This window comes from Mastigoproctus giganteus, chromosome 4, assembly GCF_048544385.1.
Source record: "Mastigoproctus giganteus isolate SK-2022 chromosome 4, ASM4854438v1, whole genome shotgun sequence".
NCBI classification, from domain to species: Eukaryota; Metazoa; Arthropoda; class Arachnida; order Uropygi; family Thelyphonidae; genus Mastigoproctus; species Mastigoproctus giganteus.
Window position 1 is genome coordinate 217,801,439 of NC_143578.1, and position 25,841 is coordinate 217,827,279.

At 34.0% G+C, this 25,841-nt stretch overlaps 1 protein-coding gene across 3 annotated transcripts in view; it reads right to left on the reverse strand.

The window, feature by feature from the left end:
* Positions 1–23,694, reverse strand: part of Scgalpha (sarcoglycan alpha) — a 91,134-nt gene extending 67,440 nt beyond the window's left edge. For all 3 annotated transcript variants that reach the window (XM_090372046.1, XM_090372045.1, XM_090372047.1), the window contains exons 1-4: positions 23,623–23,694; positions 9,408–9,520; positions 7,728–7,814; positions 4,292–4,428 (exon numbers count right to left, since the gene is read on the reverse strand). In XM_090372046.1, coding sequence (XP_090228172.1) covers positions 4,292–4,428; positions 7,728–7,814; positions 9,408–9,459 — 276 coding nt within the window. In that variant the 5' untranslated portion in view covers positions 9,460–9,520; positions 23,623–23,694. The remainder of the gene's footprint in view (positions 1–4,291; positions 4,429–7,727; positions 7,815–9,407; positions 9,521–23,622) is intronic.
* Positions 23,695–25,841: the final 2,147 nt, after the last annotated feature.

The window sequence follows — 25,841 nt, forward strand, 5'->3', positions numbered from 1 at the left end:
ACATGTTTATATGAATTTTTTTTTTTTTTTTTTTTTTTTACCTGTCATTGTATGTAGACCTACCTGATAACTTTGTTAATTTTATATGAAAATCACTGTATTTCATTCATTCATTTTTCTGTATATATAAATATATATGGTGTTTATAAACATTATCTTTCTATTTACAGGTTTTATTTATGAGGTATAGCAATAAAGTTCTTAGATTTAAACAATAAAAAGAACAAAAGAACACAAAGTGAAGGACTTCAAAAATGGTTTTATTTTTATTTAAAGTAATCACCACCTGATTTAATGCACTTATTACACTATTCTAAAGGTTTCTGGAAAGAGTCAGCGAATGTGTCCAAAGAGATGATGTTCAGTTTGGCAGTTGCAGTTTGCTTTATATCCTCAAAATCCTGAAATCTCTTTCCTTTGAGAGCAATTTTCACCTTGGGAAAGAGGAAGACGTCTACTGGTGCTACACCAGAATAGTAGGGTAGATTTTGATCTGTACAATACCAAATTTCATCAGAAATGTCTTAACAACAAGTACAGAATGGGTAGGGCATTGTCAAGCAGTAAGAACCAGCTACCTTTCTCTTGAAATAGCAGCCTCACCTGTGAAATGTGCTTCAATAGTCTTTGAACCACCTGTATATATAGAATGCAGCATTGACCCTCTCCCCCTTCAGGTACAAATTGTTTGCAAATCACACCCTGTTTGTCAAAAAACATGGTCAGCATAGTCTTGATCCAACAAAACGTTTTAGGCCTTGTTGATGAGTCTGAAGTAGTAGTAGTAGTAGTAGTGGCATGTGATGCAAGAAAGCAAATGTATGAGCTTATGCAGCATCAGCCAAAAAAAAATTTTAAAAAATTACAAAACAATTCCCTCTAAATGTTTGTCCAGTTCCTCCTTAAATTTATTTAAACTATCAACTTCCACAGCGACAGATGGAAGTTTGTTCCAGCAATTAACCACCCGCTGACTAAAGGCAAATTTCCGCACATCTATTCTACATCTGTCTTTCCTTAATTTCAATTTATGCCCCCTTAGGTTCGTAATCTGAACAAGTGGAAGAATTCAGCATGCTCAACCCATTCAAGGCCTTGTACACCTCAATGTGATCCATTGTATGCTCTAACGCTTCATCTCTGGGTCGTACTGGTACACCCAACACTCATTTCCAGTGACAAGGGTACAGTCACGGAAATTATGATTGTTCACATGAAGGCACTCTTCGTTGCATATGCTCATAATGAGGCTGTGTGGCACAAATTTTGCGCAGACCTTCTTTTTCCCTAAATCTTCATGCAGAATTTAACAAATCATCTCCTTATTCATATCCTACTCATCAGCCATCATTCTGAGGGTCTAATGAGGATTCGTATCAGAGTTTTCTGAGGTTTTGTAAATCAGTCCTCATTTCGAGAAGATGACAGATGCCCACTTCTTGGGTTGTAAACATCCTCCCATCCATCTTTGAATTGCTTATACCATTCAAACACACTGGTGAGACTTAATGTTTCATCACTATAAACAGTTTTAAACATTTCATAGGTTTCTGTTGCAGGTTTTCCTAGTTTAAAGCAAAATTTTATATTTGTTTGTTGCTTCATTGCAAAATCGTGACATGGAATATTAACACTACTAATGAAACAGGTTATTACTTGCAACCTGTAAGACTACTGAACAACCTCTGTAACACCATCTGTTGGAGGAAGTTTAAACTATAATATACCTCTTCCATTTATTTTAAAACTCATCAAATATTACTGCAACAGCACCAGTCCAGGAACTTTAACAACGCACTTTGTATATATATAAACTATACTGGAAAAGCGAAATACTCACCTAGACAAGGAAGACAAACAAAAATTAAACTCTTATGCAATCTATAAATGCCTGTTCAACCTAGAAACAACTGAGCAAAGATTGAAAAACTAAATATAATGTGAACTAATATGGTCAACACCCTCTATAGAAAAAATAAAAGTTATTATTTACAAGTAGACTAACAAGTGACTAAACCAAAATAATATGCAAATATGAAAATTAAACAATGAAATCATAATAAAAAGAAAAATATATAATAAAATAAAAGTAACTGATAAACTATATGATAGAAAAATAATAAAAACTAAACATCAAGAAGTGAGGCTAACTATCTTAAAAATTAGAAACGACAAACAGAAAAATTGCTTACAAGCATACAATTTCCTCTTGTCGGCGGTCATTATATGCTTTTTTTTTTTTTTTAGTAATTTTAATTTATACTTTGTATATAGATATTTTGCCTTTCCATTTATAGCTTATATATTGTTTACTTTGAGTTACCACTGCTTTAGCACCTTCCAAAACATAGCTTTATTACCTATTAACCTAACAGGTAAGAGTTTTGTCAGTAATCATTTGACATTCAGTGGAATAGGCAGAACAGAATGAGCAGAGTGCATTCTATATACCAAAAATAAGAAACCACATGCAAGCTATTCGAACATGAGGATGATGGTTTGTTTGAAGTTATAGAAAAATCACTATAATGATATAGGTCTGCAGAAGACCTCAACATAGAAAAAAAAAAAAGAAAGATCGATTAAAGATGCATTACTGCATTAGGTAGTCAACCATGTGTAATCTGCAGCTCCCTCAAACCCTAATGCAATAATGAGTCTCAAATCTGTCAATATATTCAAGCTGCCTGATGCAAAATGACTGAAGAGAAGAGAATGTTCTTTTATAGAGGACTAGCACATAAAAGGAAACAACACTGCATACTAGGGAAAAACAGCACATTTAAATTAAATTTTTAAACATTATTGTACAGGTAAGATAATGGTCTCAGTCCACGTGTAGCTATAAGCAAACTATATTTGCTACAAAATGCAATGATTTCAAAGTGCCAAGGTAAGTGAAATATAAATTAATCGCTGACTCCATTATTTCTATCATTAATTAATCACTGATTATATTATTTTATAATAATATAATCAGTGATTATATTATTATCATTATAGTGATTTGTAATTATACCTTACAGATCTGTAGTTACTCATTTTGCCCTTTGATCATCTCCTTTGTGAACAGGAGAGACATTTACACATCAGTTTGTAGAGATCTCAAACTCTGATTTCAAGGATACTCTCATAATTATGGCTAATGATTGACTTGCTTCTTTTGCTGGCTCTTTCAATATACAGTAGAGCATCGATAAACCGGACTAATTGGGACTGGGGGTAGTTCAGAGTTCTGATTTGTTCAGATTTTCTAACTTATCAAAAATACTGTTCTAGAGACTATAAAAAAAAGGTTCAGTAAGTTTAGAAATAAAAACACTAAGTTCTACTTACATATTTTTACATAATTTTGTATTACGTATTTTTATTCATAGGTAATAAAACAAATGGAACTTTCAGCTACAATAACATATGTATAGACCTTTAATGAAAATAATTACAGTACTTATTTTTTGCTGCACCTTTTTCAAACTTCATTTCTCTGCTGCAAAATCTCTCACTCTTTTCAGAACAAGAGTAGTTGAGTTGAATAGCATTCAGTTTGTTGATTGTTTGTCAATTCAGCTTGTTTGTTAATTTTCACATATCATTTAATTTTGTTAATTGGTAAAGTAATAAAAGGGCAAATTTGTGCTTTGTATCTTCATTTCATTTTGTGCTTTATATCTTTATAGCCTATGGATAATATTCATCTGATTTTCACTTATTAGAATTGCTGTTTAATAGAATCAAAATTCATTTTGCAAACGTGATCACAATAACTGCTTACTGTAATTATTTTACGGCACCAGCATAAAAATAATAATAAATGCAGGCTTGTTCGGATTATTGATGTTTGGATTTTCAATGCTCTATTGTAATCAGATAGATTCCATGAACAAAAACACACAGCATGTGGTTGTCTTCAAAACTTTATATCCAATGAAATATAGTTTTTACAAAGCCATAATAAGCTTAAACTAAAAATACAAGGAAATAAATATAGCATATTAATGTTGTGCAACAAGGATGCAGTAGTTTTGTAACAATGAGATATAGTTGTACAACAATAATGAGAGTAGTAAAACTGAATAAGTAAATGCCATAAGCAGTTTTCACTTATTCAGTTTTATTAAAATTGCACTTAAAAAAATTGAAATAATGCATGAAAAAAAAATAATTTGAATTGTAATATATAAACCACTGACAGATTTTAAATGAGTAATTGAACTTATTGGAGAACATACATGGGTAATGCCAACATTTAAAAAAAAAATTCTCCTAGAAACTTTATAATAATCATTCTAACCTCAATATTTACATCTCCAGGCTTTTCTGCAGCTCCATACAAAAAAGCATCGTTGGATCCATTTGGGTGACGACAGTGCATCCAGTGTGGAAGATCTGGCATATCTAGCAATGAAGCCCTGTACTCAAGATCATCATCTGCAAACAATGAATCCATATAGAATAACTAATTATCATACCATTATTTTAATTTCAATCAACAAACATCTCTTTTATGGAATTAACTAAGTTTATGTGATACATCAATAATTCAGTACACGGGATACTGAAAAATTTATGGCCCCATATAGAAATAATACTACATGCAAAAATATTAAATTGTGAATATAATCTTGTTTGGTTATTTAGCCCTTTGTTTATACAAGCCCAAAAATATATACTTCTGTAACTTTATTAAGTTTTGCTTAATAACATGTTGAATTTGGTGTGTTTTTTTTTTTTTTCAGATAACAGTAATAGCCATTCAGTGCAAGGAAGCAAGAAGCTTTTACTGCACTAGCCGGGGGGGAAAAAAAGTAGATAAGACAATATAAATTACTTTCTTCTCTCCTCAATAGGTAACAATCCAGTTGACCTTCAAATTTATTCAAACTGCCAGCCTCAACAACCTATCGCAGCAATCAACGACTCGTTGGCAAAAAAAAAATTCCTACAATCTAGTCTAAACCTCAAATCCTGTAATTTGAATTTATATCTCCTAGTTCTTGAATTCTTTATAACAATGAAAATGCCACCTTTGGTCCTTTTACTAACCTCTCTCAGAGCTTTATAAACCTCAATCACCTCTGAGGTTCCTGGTTGCAAAGCTCTGTAGCCCACATATTTAGAGTTTTTCCTCATATGGTAGCCCATTTGCCAATTTCACCGTATGAGTTGCCCGTCTTTGACCCTTTCAAGAAGCTCAATGTCTTTTTTCAGATGAGGTCTCCAAACTTTAAACGCAGTAATCCAAAAAATGGACACATTTGAACACCATAAAACACCTGCAGAAGAAGGATTTAACACCAAAATAAATCCATGATGCACAGTACATACTAGGGTATATGTGTTCCAACATGTGCCATGGTGAAAAAATGGGTGGCAGAATTCAAATAGGGGACAGAAGATGACCCTTGCAATGGATAACTAACAACATCTAACTGCAAAGAAAATACTGATACATTACATGGTATGATAATGGCTGACGAGTGATTATTAATCCACAAAACAGTGCAGGCTATTAACAGGTGCAACACATTATGAAAGAGGAACTGAGTATATGAAAGATCTCTTCAAGGTGGGTCCCATGGTTTCTGACATGTAATAAAAATATGATCGGTGCAAACCTTCCTCAAAATTGCTGGTGCATTGTGAAGCACATCTGGAAAAAATTTCGGCAGGATTTATAACCATGGATGAGACATGGATCCGCTGCCATCTGCCTGGGTAAAAGCAACAATTCAAACAATGGAACCATCTGCATTCACTGTCTTCAAAGAAGACATCAGCTCCAGTGGCTGGAATGATTATGGAAGCAATCTTTTCAGATTCCAATAATGATGGATGAGCCTTTTTATTACCAAAACAATGCCCCCACCCCAAATTTTTTTTTTTTTTTTTTGATTTGGTAGTTGTTGGCGCATCAGCTTCTGTGGCCATATTGCACCTCCCAAGGTTTTTGCAGTACTTTGATCCAAGCCCGAGGCGGGAATCGAACCCGCGACCTTTGGGTCGCCGGGCAGGTACTTTACCCACTCGGCTAGCCCGGTCGGCTCCACCCCAAATATATCATTATTTGCAATGACTGAAATGTATCAGTGTTGGATGAATTGCTGCCCAGCTTATTCAGAGATCTGGCTCCATCAGACTTTTTCTTTCTTAAAGTTTCCCACTTGTGGACAAAAATTCAAAACAAATGAAGAAGTTAAACAATCATGAAAACATTTTTTTTTTTTTTTTTTTACGTCCTGACAAATTATTCTTCAAGAATGGGATAACTGCATTTCAGCATTTCTGGAACAAATGTGTGTAGCTCTAGATAACCTCAACAAGTCCACTGTTTCACAGCGATGACCCAAGAAGTGGGCATCCATCAACCTCTCGAAATGAGGACAGAGTTGCACAACTTTAAGAAATTGTGGCAAGATATCATTTGACCCTCAGAATGATGGCCGAGGAGTTGGATATGAATAAAGAGATGATTCATTAAATTCTGCATGAAGATGTAGGGAAAAGGAAGGGCTGCGCAAAATTTGTGATACACGGACTCATGGATAAGCAGAAACAACAAAGGCTTCATCCAGACTCGTCAAGATAATCCTAATTTCCTCGACTGTATTGTTGCTGGTGATGAGTGTTGAGTGTTTCAGTATGGCCCAGAGACAAAATATCAGAGCATGCAGTGAACTTCAAAATCATCACCAAGTCCCAAAAGGTTTCGTTTATAGAAGTCCAAGATCAAGACTATGCTGATCATGTTTTTTAACAAAATGGTTTTGATTCACAAGGAATTTTACTTGGGGGGGGGGTGAGAGAGTTAATGCTATGTTACATGTATAGGTGCTTCAAAGACTATTGAAATGCATTTCCCAGGTGAGGCCTCAATTTCAAGAGAAAGGTAGCTGGTTCTTGTTGCATGACAATACTCCTGCCCATTCCACACTTGTTGTAAAGTAATTTCTGATGAAATTGGACATTGTACAGTTAAACCATTCACTGTACTTTCCTGACCTTCCTCACTGAACACTTCCTCTTTCCCAAGGCTGTCCCCAAAGGAAAGAGATTTCAGGACATAAAGAAAAATACAACTGCCAAACTGAACATCATCTCTTTGCACATCATCACTGACTCTTTCTAGAAATGTTTAGAATGGTGTAATAAGTGCATTCAATCAGGTGGTGATAAATTTGAATAAAAATATAACCATTTTTGAGCTCCTTCACTTTGTGTTCTTTTAATGCACCAGTCCAGGAACTTTACTGTCACATCTCGTATAAATTTCATTTATTCTTGAGACGGCTGAGACCAGGAGTGTGTAAATATTAATTGAGGCTTAAATGAATTATTATGGTAACCAGATTTTTGGTGACACAGTTCAGAATATGTTGTGTATTTTTCCTGGCAGCATACAGGTTTAAACACACAACCTGCTTAATTGTGGCCATGCACATTAACAAGCAGACCACAGCCCACCTAATAAAAGCAGAAGAGCACCCTAGAGTGAAACTACCCTCATCACTAATGATAACACTTATTCATTATTCACATACCACCATTTATATCAGTGAACACGTGTGACAAGAAAAGTGCAACATAAGTACAATTTTTTCTTTCAATATTCTTCTTAAATTGCATCTTTAACTACATAAAATTATTCTACAAGAGTATATACACAGCCTATAAGAAAATTTCATGCTTTTCATATTTAAATTATATAAAATTTATTTATATAATCCTACCTATAGAAAATAAGCTAAACCATTCTCTATTAATTGGAATGAAGAAAGCTTCAGTTGTATACACCACAGGCCCAGATAAGCATATCCCTAAACAACAGAAAAAATAATATTTTTCATTACTATAAATTAAAAAATCCATTGTTATACAAAAAAAGTAAAAAATTATTTAATATCATTAAATTTTAAACAAGCAAATTGTACCTACTGCATGAAATAACACATTATGAAATCTGACTATTATGGTTTGACTTTTATGAAACTGCTTGATACCTTAATTTCCACCAAAAAAACAAAGTTTTGAAGAACAAGAACAACAGTAATTTGCTATCATTTTTCTTAGAGAACACTTTGTACATTCCTGACTAACAAACAGTCAAAGGTCTTCATGATATTTAAAAGAACAAAAAGGTATATGGATGCAGGTCGTATGATCGTGGAGGTAACTGCTGCATTAGTACAGTGGTTGCCAAAAACAATTACAATGAAGCTGTACACTTCTCTTCCTTGGGGCTGTATCAGAGTATGAAAAGTTGTGTGTGTGTGTGTGTGTGTGTGTGTGTGTGTGTGTGTGTGTGTGTGTGTGTGTGTGTGTGTGTGTGTGTGTGTGTGTGTGTGTGATGCAACCTTTTTATCGACTTCTACTTACACTTTTAACCTATTACAAAGTGTGGATATTGCCCTCCTGTCAAGTGCAGCATGTATCAGGGTGCTCCCTCGCTTCCTTTTTAAAATAATTCAATTTAGTTTACTTTTTAATGTCACTCTGTATTATTATGAACAATACTCTTAATTTTTTTTTTTAATTAGAAACATATATTTTTAAATATTTTTTTAAAATCAAACTGCCTATCAGAGCTCTATATGGAGAGCCACAGTCATTCATGTAAGCCTTGCATTTAAAATGCAAGACTTACATGAATGAGTAATAATATTTCTGAATTTCTAACAAAATTAATGATGCATATCAAAAATAAAAACATTGACTGAGGAATACTAAAACTGACATTGGTATCACTCTGGCAGATAATTTTTATTTCAACTTAATGGCATCTGTAACACTTTGGGTGGCGATGTCCAATAATGGGTTAACTACATTGTATGTTATGAGGAAGTACAAATCTAATTATACTACGGTTAAAGACAAAACTAAGTCCTCATACTTACAGGATTAAAGCCTTCATATTTTATACCATCCCAAATATCACTCACCAAATAACTTGCCACTTCAGGTACAGCACACATTGCAAATTACACTAAACTCCTCAAAACACTTCACATACTGCTATAACATGTTACAAGTACTAGCCTGAAGCTTCATTTTAGTATATATGAGATGAAGTTCTGTCCTACCAAGTATTAAAAATATCAAACGATGGAGTATTATCACTCTAGGCACCCACGTACACAGCATCCTTAACACACACTTTGAGGCAACCCTGCACATTAGCACATATAGTATTGTGAAAAATGTACAAAACTTATATTTAGTTAACAGGTAAACTTTTTTATCTAAAAAAAGCTATAAAAAAATTTCATAGCAGTAGGGAACACAAATTATTTATCAAAAATTTCACCTCATTAATTTGTGAATCTCACTAAAATATGTTTACTGTTTTCATTGAAATGTAAATTTGAAAACAACTATTGCAATGAAATTCTAAAAATTATAAAACTGCTTACCTGGTTGGATCCAAGCCAACACAAACAGTGATACTGGAATAACTGTATTCATTCTGAAAGTGTTCAACCTACTTTACAGGACCCAAATAGGATATCCCTGCTTCTAGAAAATTCTGTTATGAAACATTTGTTTTATGAGAAAAAATTTTAGCATTGATATTTGAAGAAATAAAATCCAATGAATACCAGAGCAAATGAGAAGAAAAAAATGATTACCGGTTTTATTACACATTAGGTTTATATTTAAACTTTTGAATGAAAAGTGTCTCACCAGAGGGAGAAAACTTTTTAAATCAACTATAGATTGTTATCTAAATCAGCAAGTTAAGCAAATTACTAAGGTCAAGAATATTCTCAAGTGATTATCACCCACAATGCAGGTAGCATCTTAGAGTTGGTAGTATAGGAACCTTCAGTGAGAGATGATCATGGAGTGCTATAGATGATGAAGAGCGATGTCTCAGTTGTTAATGGGCAGCAGTTTGAATTTCAGAAAAGGGGATTATAACAGTCTGAGATGATGCATGTCCTGTATCAACTGGGAACACAGCTTGACAAGAGTGAATAGAGGTGAATTATCAAATAACTTTAAAGCCATCATTACAGATGCCATGAGTAATAATAAAATAATAATAGTATATATATATTATTATTATTATTATTTTATTATTACTAGCCACATAGTGCAAGGAAGCCTGAGGCTTATGCTGCACCAGCCAAAAAAAATTTCCAAATTACCCTGAGAGAGAGAGAGAGAGAGACAGAAGTAGAAGGGAATCACCAAGAAAGAGAAGAATGATGATATCCAGCTCAGGACCCTGGGTGTGCCAAGCCCATACCAGATGTGAGCCCCTGGGGTGATATATATCATTAATAAAATTTAGCATGGGGAGGACTGCTGAAGTGGATGAATGTGGAATTGGATAGTTTAATACAGAAAAAAAGAATGAAATGGGGCAGCCATAAAATGATTAAAAGTTCTGAAGCTTATAATAGTTTATAAGGTGATCTGTAATTGTAAAGAGAAATGATTAGGCTGGAAAAGGCAGAGTATTATGAAAAATCACAACCACAACTTTGTTGTGTTTACATATGTAAACATAACAAAAGAAAACAGTAAATAAGATCAGACCTTTATGTAATTTCTGCAGGAGAGTCACTGATGACCCATCTGATAGAGCATATGAACTGAGCATGCACGTCACATCAATCTTTAAAGATGGAAGTCCCTTCATGGCAAGGGTACTAATGAACCCAAGTGCAAAAATTGGAGATATGGATGTTATTACAGATTTTTTACTAGAAAAATGTTTGAGCCTGGAAGCAATTAAGGACCTGGTTATTTTGAGGGAAGCAGTGAGAAAGTGTACCAATGGACTATGGTTAATAATGAGAGCTCCTTAGACTTAGTGGTGATTCTCCTGTACTAGAGAAGTGACAATGTACTGCCAAACTGTAAAGGTGGAAATAAGATTGAGGTAGGTAACTACATACTAGTCATTCTGACTTCAGTGGTATGAAAAATCATGGAGCTAGTGATTAAGAACTCAATACAGGGTCATCTATATCAGTAGTTCCCAACATTTTTTGACTCGCAAACTCCTTTCAATATAATATTTTTATTGCGAACGACTAAGCCTATATTCTCTGAAATCGTATAATAGTTCTGAATTTTTATTATAAAATATTTCCAGTAGTACATATTTATAAGCGATACTGCTCAATATTGTAAGAGTGCATAACCCAAATCACAACTAAATATAAATTTTGAGCTGAACCACATATATTAATATTAAACTATTTTGTAGTTTAAAAAAATATACCTATGTAAATCTAAGCAAAAAAAAAATATATATATATATATTATATTAGGGTCACCCGGTAATTTTTTTACATAGACCTGTATTTTTGTCTGCAAATTGCGTGTTCTGTCAATTTGCCTGTTTTGCTGGATAAAAAAAAAAACAGTTTCTGGGGGGAAAAACCTTGCTGTCTACACCTGAGACCGATTAACTCAGCCACATAGTGAAAAAAGCCCATTAAAGTTCCTCGTGCCTCTTCCACCCGGGGTTGGAAGGACTGTGATGATATCACTGTGCTACCTGCACAGATTGTAAATCTAAGCAGACGCTATTACAGAAATTTTAGTGTGCATCCCTGGAACATTTTCATGAACCCCTGGGGATTTACAACCCACTGGTTGGGAACTGCTGATCTAGATAGAAATGATTTTCTCAAGAAAACACAGCAGTAAAGGGAAAATCATGTTTAACTAACCTGATAAACTATTATGACAGTGTCGCTATGAGTTCACAAAATCCTGTATAAGTGATTGCTGCATAAGCTGGTGTATATATTGGAACCATGGGATGTAAGGAATGGTTACTCTTTGGAGATCAGTGGTGGTGAGACTGCTCTCATTCCAATAATTTTCTTAAATGGCAAGGGAGATACAGAATGTGATGTTAAAATTGCAGATATATGAAGTCCAGAAGAATGCTTGTAGACATAGGGCTGTTATAATACCACCATATAAGGAAATTATTAGACTGCACTTTGAATGTTGCACTAATAAAATAAGAATGGAGTCCATATGTAAAGAAAGACATCAAGCTCCTTTAAATGGTCCAAAAATGGATAATAATGCCTGTTGAGATTAGCAAAAGTGCACACGTAAAAGACTTCAAATATGTGGGATATCACCTTTAGTAACTTGGTATCTTTGAGAAGATCAGACTGAGGTTTATAAGGTGCTGAGAGGGAATAGTATAATGAAGGTAGGTTAAATTTTCATCTTCGGTCATTTTACTACAATTCACTTGCAGATTGCATAAATTCAAATTAAGAAGGAAAAATCATGGACTACATTGTGGTAAGTTTTCCTTTAGTTACCAAGTTGTTAATCACTGGAATAAGTTGCTTCCATGAGGCTAATGGCTTTGGGAAATTGAAATGTCTGCTGAATTGTTACCTATGGGAAGAGAAAAATAGACTGTTTTTTTTTTTTTTTTTTTGGGCTGTACTAGCCAAAAAAAAACTAAAAAATGTTTTGATTTAGAGGACCTTCAATTGCTTTTTGATTGTATTAACAACAAATGTAATTATATGGATCTAAGAATCAATGTCAACAAGACTAAATTTGTGACCATGAGTAAAACTCCAGTAGGCCAAGCCCAACTATTATTGAATGGAGCTCCAATAGATAGAGTGACTCATTTTAAATACATTGATAGTTGGCTAAATGCCGATCTAGATCTGGAAGCAGAAATAAAGGCAAGAATAGAGGTTGTGAGAAATGCCTTTACAAAATATAGAACAATGCTGTGTAACAAAACACTAGATCTGTCAATCAGACTGAAATTTGTTAGATGCCATGTGTGGTCCATTCTCTTATATGGAGTTGAAACTTGGACTCTGAATACATGACTAGCATGAACAAAATAGAGGCCTTCAAAATGTGGATCTACAGATGCAAGCTAAAAATACCTTGGTTAGAGAGAATCACCAACATTGAAGTCTTAAAAAGAGCAGGAAGAAAACGTGAATCATTCAATTTAGTGAAGAGAAGGAAAACTGCCTACCTGGGACATATATTTAGAAATAAGAAATATAAACTGCTCCAGGTAATAATAGAGGGGAAAACTGAGGGAAAGAGAGGAGTGGGAAGGAAGAAGCTTTCATGGCCAGATAACATCTGCAACTGAACCAGCAGATCGGCTGAGGACCTTTTTCATCTCGCCCAAGACAGAGAGAAAGAGATACAGCATGGTGATCACCAACCTCCAATAAGGAGATGGCATCAAAAGAAGAAGAAAAAAATTTTATATTCTGAACAGTCCAGATCTAGTATAAATGATTATCCCATTCTTAACTGAGTTCCTGGAAGAGCGGCAGCTTTCTGATGCTACTGTTGTTTTTGTGAGTTTTTCGTTGCACTTGTCATGGAATTTAGTGACTGTGGCCACTCCAGCCAGAATACACAAAATTCATTTGGTTATGCCTGTGTATTCAGAGGCCAATTTGCATATTACAAACACAGAACAACTGTAAAAACTCATGAAGGAACCTTATTTGATCAACTTAAGATCAGCTAACTACAGCAACAAATGAAGCTTTTAAGAATTCCTAACTCTGACGGGAATTCAAACCCCGACTTCTGCAAACTGATGGAAAGTAGTAAACTCATTATACTGTCTCAGAAGACAACAAAAGAAGTTTCTACTACAACTGCCAGCTGAATAACAATGATAAGCAACAATTTTGATATTTTGAAGGCAAGAAGATCATAAAGTAAATTGCACCTATAATAATCATTCAATATATCAAAACATTCCACAGTAAAAAACATCCCAGGCTTCAGAAGCTGAAAAAAATTTATTCATTTAACTGCAACCATCATTATTTTTTTCTCTGTAAAAAGGAAATAAAAATTAACAATGTGATTTTTATATTTGTTAATTTATTTTTATTTTGGAGTTCATGATAAATCATATGCCAACAGGGTACAGTCGTGGTGCAGAAATTTATTGTATTTGCCACAGTTGAAAAATAAATTATCTTCTGACAATGAAATGTCACCTCTAAAAATGGATAAATGCTGCCCATACAAAAGTACTGCCTGAAACAGTCGCTCTAAATCAAACCATAGCCCTACCTGCAACTTGACATTATCAAAAAGACAGCGTGTAATTATCAAAAAGACAGCGTGTAATGGCTACTATTTAATATAATTTACAATTAAAAGTAATGTAATGATTTACCTCAGAATAAACATAAGATTGAAGGAACTAATGTAGTCTTCATTATTATATTTTCAACCCCGGGGGCTCACATCTGGTGAGTATGGGCTTGGCAAACCCAGGGTCCTGAGCTGAATATCATCATTCTTCTCTTTCTTGGTGATTCCTTTATATTTCTCTCTCTCTCTCTCTCTCTCTCTCTCTCTCTCTCTCTCTCTCTCTCTCTCTCTCTCTCTCTCTCTCTCGGGGGTAACTTGGGGAATTTTTTTTTTTTTTTTTTTTTGGCTGGTGCAGCATAAGCCGCAGGCTTCCTTGTACCATATGGCTAATAATAATAATAATAATAATAATAATAATAATAATAATAATGATCGGACAAGTAAATATAAAGTCTGATGAAAAAATTCTAAGATTTTATTATTAAAGTTGTGATGGAGATAGAGGGCTAAGATGATGAACTAGCATTGAGGTCACCACGTTGGGCAGGGTTCATCAGATGTTGAAATTCAGACATATCTTAGACCTCTGCTGGAACCATAATGGACACAAAAACAGAACACGTCTCATCAATCAGAGCTATAATTATCTGATTTTAAGCAGAGGTAGAGCCAGTGGTGGGATTCAGCCGGTTCGCACCGTTTTCAGCAGAACCGATACCTAATTTTTTGTTGAGTTCGGCGAACCGGTTCTTAAAATGGCACTTGTGATCAGGGTTCTCTCTAAGGTGGGCGCCTGGTATTCTATCGTATTTAATCTGCATAGCCTATGCCATTTATTAATTCAGCAAGAAATTTTGTTTAGTATTGATAAAATGAAGAAAATATATGTTCTGACTGATGTTTATCAATGGTATAAGCATAGTGCTTTGTTTATAAAAGTTTATGATATGACCACACGTGGACAGAACCAGTAAAAATATTCAAATATATAGGCACATATCCGCTCCTGCTCTATAATATATTAAAATAAAACATTTTTAAATTTTTTTGCAGTAGCCCTTAAAATGATGAAAAGGCAACAGAGTTTGACAGATTTTTTCAATAAGAAACCAAAATCAGAATTTGTTGTATTAAAATTGGCCTTGGATTCAGTTACATCACCAACAATTTTCGTTGAACTAGTTGAATTGGAAAAACAAGATGCAGAGACAATATGTTCTTCAGTTATGAAAAAAAACTAAGAACTACCTAGAAAAAAATTTAATAGGATTTTGCTCCGATGGTGCCAGCGTTATGCTTGAGAGAAAATCTGGAGTGAGCACTAGGATTGCAAAAGAGTTTCCAAACATAATAATATGGCACTGTTTAAATCATTGCCTCCATCTTGTTTTAGATGATTCGATAAAGGAAATAAAGCAAGTAAATCATTTTAAAATATTTATTGATAAGATATATACTATTTTTCATCAATCCAATAAGAACCAAATTGAACTTTCCAAAATATCCGAACAACTTGGGATTGAAATTATAAAGATTGGTAGAGTTTTGGGACCAAGATGGGCTGCCTGTAGTTTAAGGTCAAATAAAAAGTACTTAGGTATGGCTGCCCGTCTTGAAAATATATATTTTATAACTGATTTGGCATTGATGATTGATATTTTAAACAAAATTTCTCTTCTTTCAAATGCACTGCAAGCATGAAATATAGACATAATAAACTCGGATCTATTAAAGCATTTCAAATGCTTGGAAAGGAAAAGGGTCCATACGAAAAAAAAGTTGATGAATTAATTACTTCAGAAACCTTCAAAAATATAAAATTTGTAGAAAATTAATCGATTTGTTGGGCTTCCTCGGGGAAAACATCGTAACGAATTTGAAAAAAAAGACTAATGGATTGTAAACATTTAAGACTAATGGAATGTGAGAATTTAAGAGCACTTTTAGCCAATTTAAAGATAGGAATAAATTACAATTTCTCAATTTTTTGGAGCCAGATTACTGGAATATTGAAGAAGTACTAGTTCCATGGAAAGCAGCTGAAGAATAATTGCTCATATTTAATGACATTTTTAATTACCAAATTGATATTAATGATTATCAAGATTTCGTGGAAAACGTTTTAAAAAATTCCCAGAATTATTCAATTCCAGAAAGTGTTCAAAGAGCTAAAAATATTGTCAGAACAATTGCTGCAAGTTCAGTAGAAGCGGAAAGAGGTTTTTCAAAGATGAACATAATATGTTCAGAGAAGAGAAGTCGCCTAACTGTTTCTAATATATCAAACAAAATGACTATTAGTCTAATCGGCCTACCTCTAAAGGAATGGGATCCTACTCCTACAGTGAAAAGATGGTTAAGGATAAATCACTCAGCCAATGATGCTCGGATAAAAGTGAAGAAAATTGCAAGTGAGGACGCCAAACAAGAAGCAATATGGAAATATCTTAAATAACAGTTTTATTGTTTTTTGTCAGGTATTATTTAATATTTTTTCATTAATATTTTAAAAAACTCTTTCTTATAACATAATCTAGTTTTGTGGACCTCTTTTATTGTTCTTATTTAAGTATTAACCGAATGAAATAATAAACTACCTTTCGGTATATAGTTTTTTTATATTTAGAAAGGTCATTAGAGCAGCGAACCGGTTGTTAAATTATTTGAATCCCACCACTGGGTAGAGCCCACACCCACAAATTTATTCTGGGTTTTTCTATCCATAAAACATGCAAACTTGCCCATGATGAACAAGCTCTTACAGATACAGATCAACATTAGCATTTGAATTAGTAGAGGCATATGATGCAAGAAAACAAGCTTATTTAGCATAAGCCAAAAAAAAAAAAAAAACTTTCCCATTTCACCAATCCATTCACTCCAAAACTTTGTCTAGTTCAGCCTTGAATTTATTAAAGCTGTCAACTTTCACAACAACAGACGGAAGTTTGTTGCAGCAATCAACCACCCGGTGGCTAAAGACAAATTTCCGCACATCTACTCTACAATCGTCTTTCTTCAATTTGAATTTATGCCCCCTCAGGTGTGGAATCTGAGCAAGAGGAAGAATCCCAACAGCATTCAGCTTGCTCAAACCATTCAAGGCCTTATACACCTCAATCAGATCACCTTCAGGTGCCTAGACTCCAAACACTGCAATTTGCAAAACTTAAGCATGTCTTCATAACAGCAACCCTTTGTTCCACTCACTAATCTCATTGCCCATCTCTGTACCCTGCTAGCAAAATTCCTATATATCACTGACAAGACCCAATGAGCTACCCTTGCAGCCTATCTGCACTACTCAGAAAACTTCATATCTGACTGCACAATTACCCCCAGGTCTTTTTCATTCTCCACTGCCCTGAGTTTAGTACTACACAGTTGGTACGTTACACTGGGGTTACTGTTACCCATATGCAGTACTTTACATTTGTCAATGTTAAACTTAAGTTGCCACCTCTCAGCCCATCTGCCCAACTTTTCTAGATCCTTGTGCAGTAGCATACCATCCTCACTTTCATTAACAAACCTACCAACCTTCGTATTGTCTGCAAACTTGGACATTAAGCATGATATACTTACATCAATTGATAAATACAGAAAACAACAATGGGCCCAACACCTGGGAAACTCCACTAATAACATTAGTCCATGAAGAGCAATGTCCATTGATTACTACTCTCTGTCTTCTACCACTGAAGATTTTATCCATTGTAGCAACTTACCCTTAATGCCATACTGGTTCAACTTGTACAGTAGTCATCCAAGTGCAACAGTATCAAAAGCTTTCCTAAAATCCAAGTATATGAAATCAAAATTATTTTTTGTATCCAGTTCCTTTGTGATCACATCATAGTATCCAATCAAATTGGTCAGACAAGACTTCCCCTTAACAAACCCATGCTGTTTCTGAACTGTCACTGCAGTCTTGTCTAGATGATCCTGCAGTGCTTCTTTAACCAGTGACTCCATTCTTTTCTCCAGAACAGAAGTTAAACTAACAGGTCTGTAATTACTCATATCACCTTTCAAATTCCCTTTGTGAATTGGGGAAACATTTGCAGATCTCCATTCTGTGGAGACCTCCCCTGAGTCCAAGGATACCCTCATAATCACGGCTAAGGGCCTGCTTACTTCCTTTGCTGCCTCTTTAAATATAACTGGATAGATCTCATGCACTCCCAGTGCCTTCCTTATGTTTAACTTCAGCAATTTCTTCTCCACTCTGCTTTCAGTTATTACAAATTCATTTAGCTCCCTGCCAGAGTTTTCTGGCATTCCCCTTCCTGACTACTTCCTCATGTGCGAATGTAGATACAAAATACTCATTTATCAGCTACTTGAGCAGAATTGATATATCCCACATGGCCTAAGTAGGAGGGAGTGCCACATTATAACTTCATGGGGAGGAGCAATTGTTACTCCAAAATGGGCACTTCTTTCCTCAGAGCAGCCTCTAGGTCATTTATGGCTGAAATCCAAATATTTTTCTACAATTGTGTTTTTTTTTTTAAGTCATGGCGGTCCAAGGTTGGCTCTCTAGGTGAATGCAAGAGATGTACAGCACCAATCCTATAAGAAGAAGAAGATTATAAAGTAGAACATGCAACAAAAAAAATCTTGGGTTCCAATGATAATGGCTCAGAGAAGAATAAAAGGTAATAATATGGAATAGTACTGTACTTGTAGTAAGAGAAAAAAAAAAAGGGAGGAGGGGCTTTGAGTATAAACACCAATCATGATGCATATGAATATTTTAACTTCAAAAACAAAAGAGAACACTGATTTCAAAGGAATATTTCTGGTTAACTTTTATTATCTATGCAATGTAAATAACATATTATTCTTTGTACCTTCCCATCAGAAATGGCACAGTGCCCAGTGCAGTTTTCTAAAAAAGTCTCATCTTTCATTATCTTGCCCATTTAACTGACAAATATGGCATTCTGAACTTTTTCTAACTATGAGATTACATCTTAAATACCATAACAAATAATGAAATATGGGAATATAACAAAAAATACATGGCAATAATAAATTCGTACAATAATTTTTTTGCGCAAGGTCTAATTCGGATATACCAACTGCAACCACACTGGACTCTGCTTTCCACTCACATTAAAAAATATTCATTCATACTCATGCTGTTTTAAGCTACTTGTGCATCAGTAAAATTACAAACTCCAAAATTTATCAAACTTAAAGCATTATGTTCAAGTTATGCTCTGTTCATTATAGTTATGTTCAGTTCACGGTCATGCTAAAGGGTTATGTTAAAAAAAATAATAATAATAATAATAAATAAACAAACAAACTACTTTTAATCAAGGCCATTTTCATATAAGGCTGGGAGGGGGACTGCAAGAGTATTTTTATTATTAACAATTAAAGTTTCTGAGATCAGCCAGATATCTTTTTAGTTTACATTCTAATGTAACATCATCTTTCTATGTCTAAATAATACTAGAAAATAAACATTGTATTTAGTATTAAAAATTTAAGTCAGCTACTGAGTACATGAACACTTCATTTTTAATATACAGACAGCCAGTCATACACTCAGAAACAGTCTTGCTCCCAATTATATCATAACTAACAGTCAGCATATCCAGTGATCTGCACTCTCAGTTGTAATGGAAAGAAAACACTCTTCTTCTTCTTTTTTGTTTGTTTTCAGTAAAAACTCGAAACTGAAATGATATTGTGTAAATGGTATTATTTCGCATCAATATTATCCATGTGCAAGTTTTTAACTTTCTCTTTACATGAAAATATTCATCGGCGTACATTTTTCAGTTTATTTCACAGTCTTTCCAATCGGCTTTCGTATTATGCATCATTTTAACCCCATGAAAACAGATTCTGCATACAAGGAGACAGCTGCGCCAACCAGGTGGTGCAAGTGGTGTACCAGGGCAGCAATGACTAAGGGGCGGCAGAGACTAAGAGGAGGTAAAGACCAACATTCTGTAAATACTAAAAGAGACGGCAAAGACTAAGGAGACTAAAAGTTCAATATATCAAAGAATGTGTTTTGTCATATTTTATATTAACAAATAATGAATTTTAATTTTAAAACTTTTTTTTCAATATTTTTCAGATGTCTGACTGAAGGGAACAACTCTAGTTATGAATACAGAAAAAAAAAAAAAAAAAAGAGACGTGACCCATTAAAAAAAACAAATAGTTCAATTACCAGGTTTCTGGACATCCAGCCACAGACAGGTCCATCGACTTCGATTTCCTCTAGCTTTACTACTATTGACGAAGGAACTAAAAAACACGTGAATTATCACCTGTCCAAGATGTTGACATTCCAATTCAGCAAGAAACACTTGGCACAAGTGAAGCAAATTTGGATAAAGAGGAAAGTGAAGATCACAATAGTGGTATACAATATCAACTAATTTCACTTAGTGATCCTGGTAAATGGCCACAAATTTTAAACAATAAAATAAGAATGATGTTAGTTGAAAACAAACTAGAATAATTAAAAAAAAAAGATTTTCCAAAAGAAATAATAGAAGAAACTTTTCTATTGAATATTACACTAAAAAATTACAAAACATTGAATCACTTTTGCATAATTAGTTACTGTATTCAATTTCGCAAAATGCTGTGTTTTGTTATAATTGTAAATTATTTTTAAATAGTACTGTTTCAGTTCCACTTGTAAATGGTTGATTCAAAGATTGGCAACATTTAATAAGAGATTTGAATATTCAAATCTTATTAAATTATATTATTATATCATTAGCAATATGCATGCTGAATGCACTAACAAATTAATTAATTTGCATAAAAACTTAGAATTACAAAATGCAATAGATGCGCATCTTCAAAGTCTGATAAATCAAGAAAAAAATAAGATGGCAATCAATATTAAAGAGAATTGTTCTTTGCATTCAATATTTGAAAAAAAAAATTTGGCTTTAAGGGATACTAATTCAAAATTATTCGATAACAATAACGGAAACTTTTTTCAATTAATGCAAATGATTGATAAATTTGATTTCACTTTATCGGAACACATCCAACGTATTCAGATTGATAAACTTCACATGCCACATTATTTAGGAGACAAAATTCAAAATGATATTTTAAATATAATAGGAAATAGTATAAGGGCAAAAATTTTAGATTACTTACAGGAAGCTAAATATTATTCTTTGATTTTAGATTGTACATCTGATGCCAGTCATCAGGAACAATTGACAATTATTTTAAGATTTGCAAGTTATAATGACGAAACAAAAAATTGAGATTAGGGAACATTTTTTTAGGTTTTTGTAAAATTGAAAATATGACTGGTAGTGGGCTAACTACATTCATTTTAGAATTTTTGAAAAAATATAACATTAATATTCAAAATATGAGTGGGCAAGGCTACCACAATGGGGCCAATATGAAAGGAAAACAAACTGTCTTCAAGAAAAAATTTTAGATACAAACCCCAAAGGTTTTTTTGTACCTTGTGCTGCACGTACTTTGAATTTAGTGGTGAATGATGCAGACGGTTTGCAAGAGTAGCCAAGAGTGTCTTGTCAATAATATACAGGAATTTTTTTAGCAAGGATAAGGAGGTGATTATCCCCTTGTATAAGGCAATGGTCAGGCCACACGTTGAGTACTGTATACAGGTCTAGAGGCCTCATTTTAAGAAGGATGTAGAGCTGTTGAAACGAGTACAGAGAAGGGCAACAAGATTAGTGAATGGAACAAAGGGTTGCTCTTATGAAGAAAGGCTTAAGTTTTGCAAATTACAGTGTCTGGAGATTAGGCACCTGCGAGGCAATCTGATTGAGGTGTATAAAGCCTTGAATGGTTTGAGCATGCTCAATGCTGATGGGTTTCTTCCTCTTGCTCAGAATAATCGCCTTAGAGGGCATAAATTCAAATTGAGGAAAGACAGTTGTAGGATAGATGTGCGGAAGTTTGCCTTTAGCCAACGGGTGGTTGATTGCTGGAACAAACTTCCATCTGTTGTAGAAGTTAACAGCTTAAATAGATTCAAGGCAGAACTTGAAAAACATTTGGAGTGAATGGATGGGTGAAATAAGGGTTTTTTTTTTTTTTTTTTTTTTTTTTTGGCGGATGCTATATAAGCTTGCTTTCTTGCATCATGTGCCTAATGCTAATGCCGCAGAAAAAATATATCTTTTCAGACAACTGATTTTTTTGGAATTATACAGGATCTTTATAATGTTTTTAGTAGTACTAAACTGTGGGCAATATTAAAAAACAAAGTTTCAAATCTTTTGCTGAAACCTTTGTCAGACATGCATTGGGAAAGTTGAATCGACGCTATAAACCTTTAGTATACAAATCTACAACAAATTTATGATGCTCTTTATGAAATATATTCAGATTGTGATAATAAATTCGATTTAAAAACAAAACATCAGTCTCCGTCACTGTCAAATAAAATTAGATCTTTTAAATTCATGTGCTCTACTATTATTTGGCTTGACATTTTATCTAATGTAAATTTTGTAAGCAAATTATTACAAAATACACAATCGGATTATTAACATCACTAACGAATTTTAAAAAAATTAAAGGAAACAATTATAAACTTGAGAGGAGATGAGCATTTTGTATGTGTACTTGAAAACCCAGCAAAAATTGCTAATTCATTAAAAATTGACACCGATTTTCAAAAAGAAAACTTAAGAATGGGAAGGAAACATAAAACATTATTTGATTATGAATCTGGAGATGAATTTGTGCCAACAGCAAATGGTAATTTTAAAATAAAGTTCTTTTTTGCCATTTTAGATACTACAAGAAACACAATATATGATTGTTTTGAACAGCTCGAGGTTTATAATAACAATTTTAATTTTTTAGTGTTTTAAGAGCTAAATAAAATGTCAAAAGATGAAATTTTTAAAACATAAGAAATGTCCAAAAGATATTATTGCTGTTGATCTTGCAAATGAAATACAAATTTTTCAAAATTTTATGTCCATGAATCATACTCCACGAGAAATTTTAAGTTTTATATTCAAAAATAATTTAACCACTACTTCCTAATATATTTATTTCATTAAGAATAGTGTTAATGCCCGGATCAGTAGCTAGTGGTGAGCGCTCTTTTTCGAAATTAAAATTAATAAAAAATTACCTCCATTCATTAATCCATCAACAAAAATTAAATAATCTGGCAGTAATATCTATAGAAAGTGATATTTGTGATTCTTTAGATATAAAAAAAAAATATTATGACTGATTTTGCTACAGCCAAAACAAGCCAAGTTAAACTGATATATTCTAAAGTAATTTTAATGTTAATTTATGAAGTGTAATAGCCTTCCTACTCTCAATCTCCAAAAGATGTTCCTGGATGATGCTTCATAGGATGTAAGAAACTGCTCACGATTATATACATATATATATATTCGCTAAACCTTGCTCACACAATAATTCATCTTTTCCGCAGGGAAAGCGCTGTTTTTATAATCAGTGAAAAAATTAAATTGTTTTCTATCAGCTATCGTTAAGTCTTGCTAGAAAACTAGCTATTTAACTTACCCTAGCACACTTCACAACCTAAGGAACACATTCCATACAGCAAGCGAAGTTTCGCTTCCAAATGCATTTCATTATCGGCAACTATTTTAAAAAAAAAAAAAAAAAAAACGCGCATTATCTGCCTCTGGTGACAACTATATAAACTAATTCCGATCTTAGGAATTTCAAGCTAAACCATTGGGTAAATCCTCCCAATATGCTTATTATGGGGTATTAAAAATAATATTAATAATACTATTAATGCCCCAAAATGGTATGATTATATTCAGTTACCGGTGGAGGGGAACAAAGTCAATTTTCGTCGTTAAAAACGAAACGAAAAACCATCCATAAAGTCAATGGAGAGATTTTGCAAATACCTTAAGGTACCGACCGTATAAACGTTTCCAAGAGCAGTAATAGTATTTCAAAGGGCTCTTCTTCCTTAGTAAAAATATCTGCTTTGGCCTTTCAGATTTCTCTAACAGTGACGTAGCGCAATTACGTATTAAGTGGAAAGAATATACCATGACACTTCTGATTCCCATCTGTGTATAATTTCCAACTGGAAATAAACAGATATTCTAATGTAGGTTAAAAAAATGTAGGTTAAAGTATTCTAACAGATATTCTAATGTAGGTTATAGCTAGGGAAGCACGTTACGTGACCGTCCTACCCGGCTAATTTATAAATAGTTATCATAACAATTAATTTTTATAGGTTAATCACGCAATTAATATCTAGTCTACCGATGTGTACTTTTTCCTTCTAGCGGAAAATAAACAAAGAATTCTTTGCTACTTTTCTTTGCACTCTTAGCCAAGGACTTCTCATAATCTGTCTTGGTTTACCTGACCCCCATTAATGACCTGATTTTAGACTACTGTAGGTTTGTACTTATTGTAGGTTTCCATGTCGCCGGCTAATTTATAAACAGACTCATAATAATTCTAATGGAATATACCAACCGTATATGACTGACACTTTATTAACATAAATTAAAATAAAATAATAATGAAATAACAGAATAAAATTTTGTGGTAAAAAAAAATACAATTATGTGGTAAACTATTATATTAGAGCCATCCATAATTTCTTATATATGCCCATACATGTATTACGTCTGTAAATTGAATGCCTTCTCTGGTCGCATTGCCTATTTTTCTGGAAGAACCCCCCATCCCCAGTTTCTGGGGGAAAACCTTGCTATCTATGCCTGAGACCGACTAACTCAGCCACGGAGTGAAAAAAGGCAATTAAAGTTCCTCGCGTCATCGACGGGATTCGAACTCGGCCTATTAACCCCAGGGGCTCATATCTAGTGAATATGGGCTTGGCACACCCAGGGTCCTGAGTTGGATATCATTATTCTAATCTTTCTTGGTGATTCCTCTCTCTCTCTCTCTCTCTCTCTCTCTCTCTCTCTCTCTCTCTCTCTCTCTCTCTCTCTCTCTCTCTCTCTCTCTCTCTCTCTCTCTCTCTCCCAGGGTAATTCGGTAATTTTTTTTGGCCAGTGCAGCATAAGCCTCAGGCTTCCTTGCACCCTATGGCTAATAATAATAATAAGAAGAAGAAGAAGAAGAAGAAGAAGAAAAAGAAAAAGAAGAAAAATGCAAGACCCACTTTACCAGTCAGCAGCTACCAGCTGCTGACTGGTAAAGAGATCGAAGCTATGACAAGGAGAGACATACAAATATCTAGAGATGATGCAGGCTGAGCAGTTAGAACACAAGGAAATCAAGAAGTGCCTGACCGAAAAATATCATCAGAGAGTCAGAAGCCTGTTAAAAGCAAAATTGAACGGAGGGAACACAGTTAAAGCCATAAACTCCTATGCAGCTCCAGTACTAACATACACATTCGGGGTCATAGATTGGACTAACACCGAGCTAGAAGATATCAAGAGTCGCCAACACCACCCGAAGTCAGCAGTGGAGAGAATAACAATACCTCGGAAAGAGGGAGGAAGGGGCCTGATAGACCTGATAGAACAACAGAAAACAGCGATAGTTAACCTGAAGGATTACTTCGAGAACAAAACAGCACCATTCCACCAAGCCATAAGCGACCAAACTAAGCGACGAAACCCCTCCCGCCCAGACGGTGCAAGAAACGAAGTTAGAAAGATGGACAAAGAAGACACTCCATGGCAGACACTACAATGATCTCCATCAAGATCACATCGATAACATTACTTCCAATGCATGGCTCACAAGCGGGACGCTCTTCCCCGAGACTG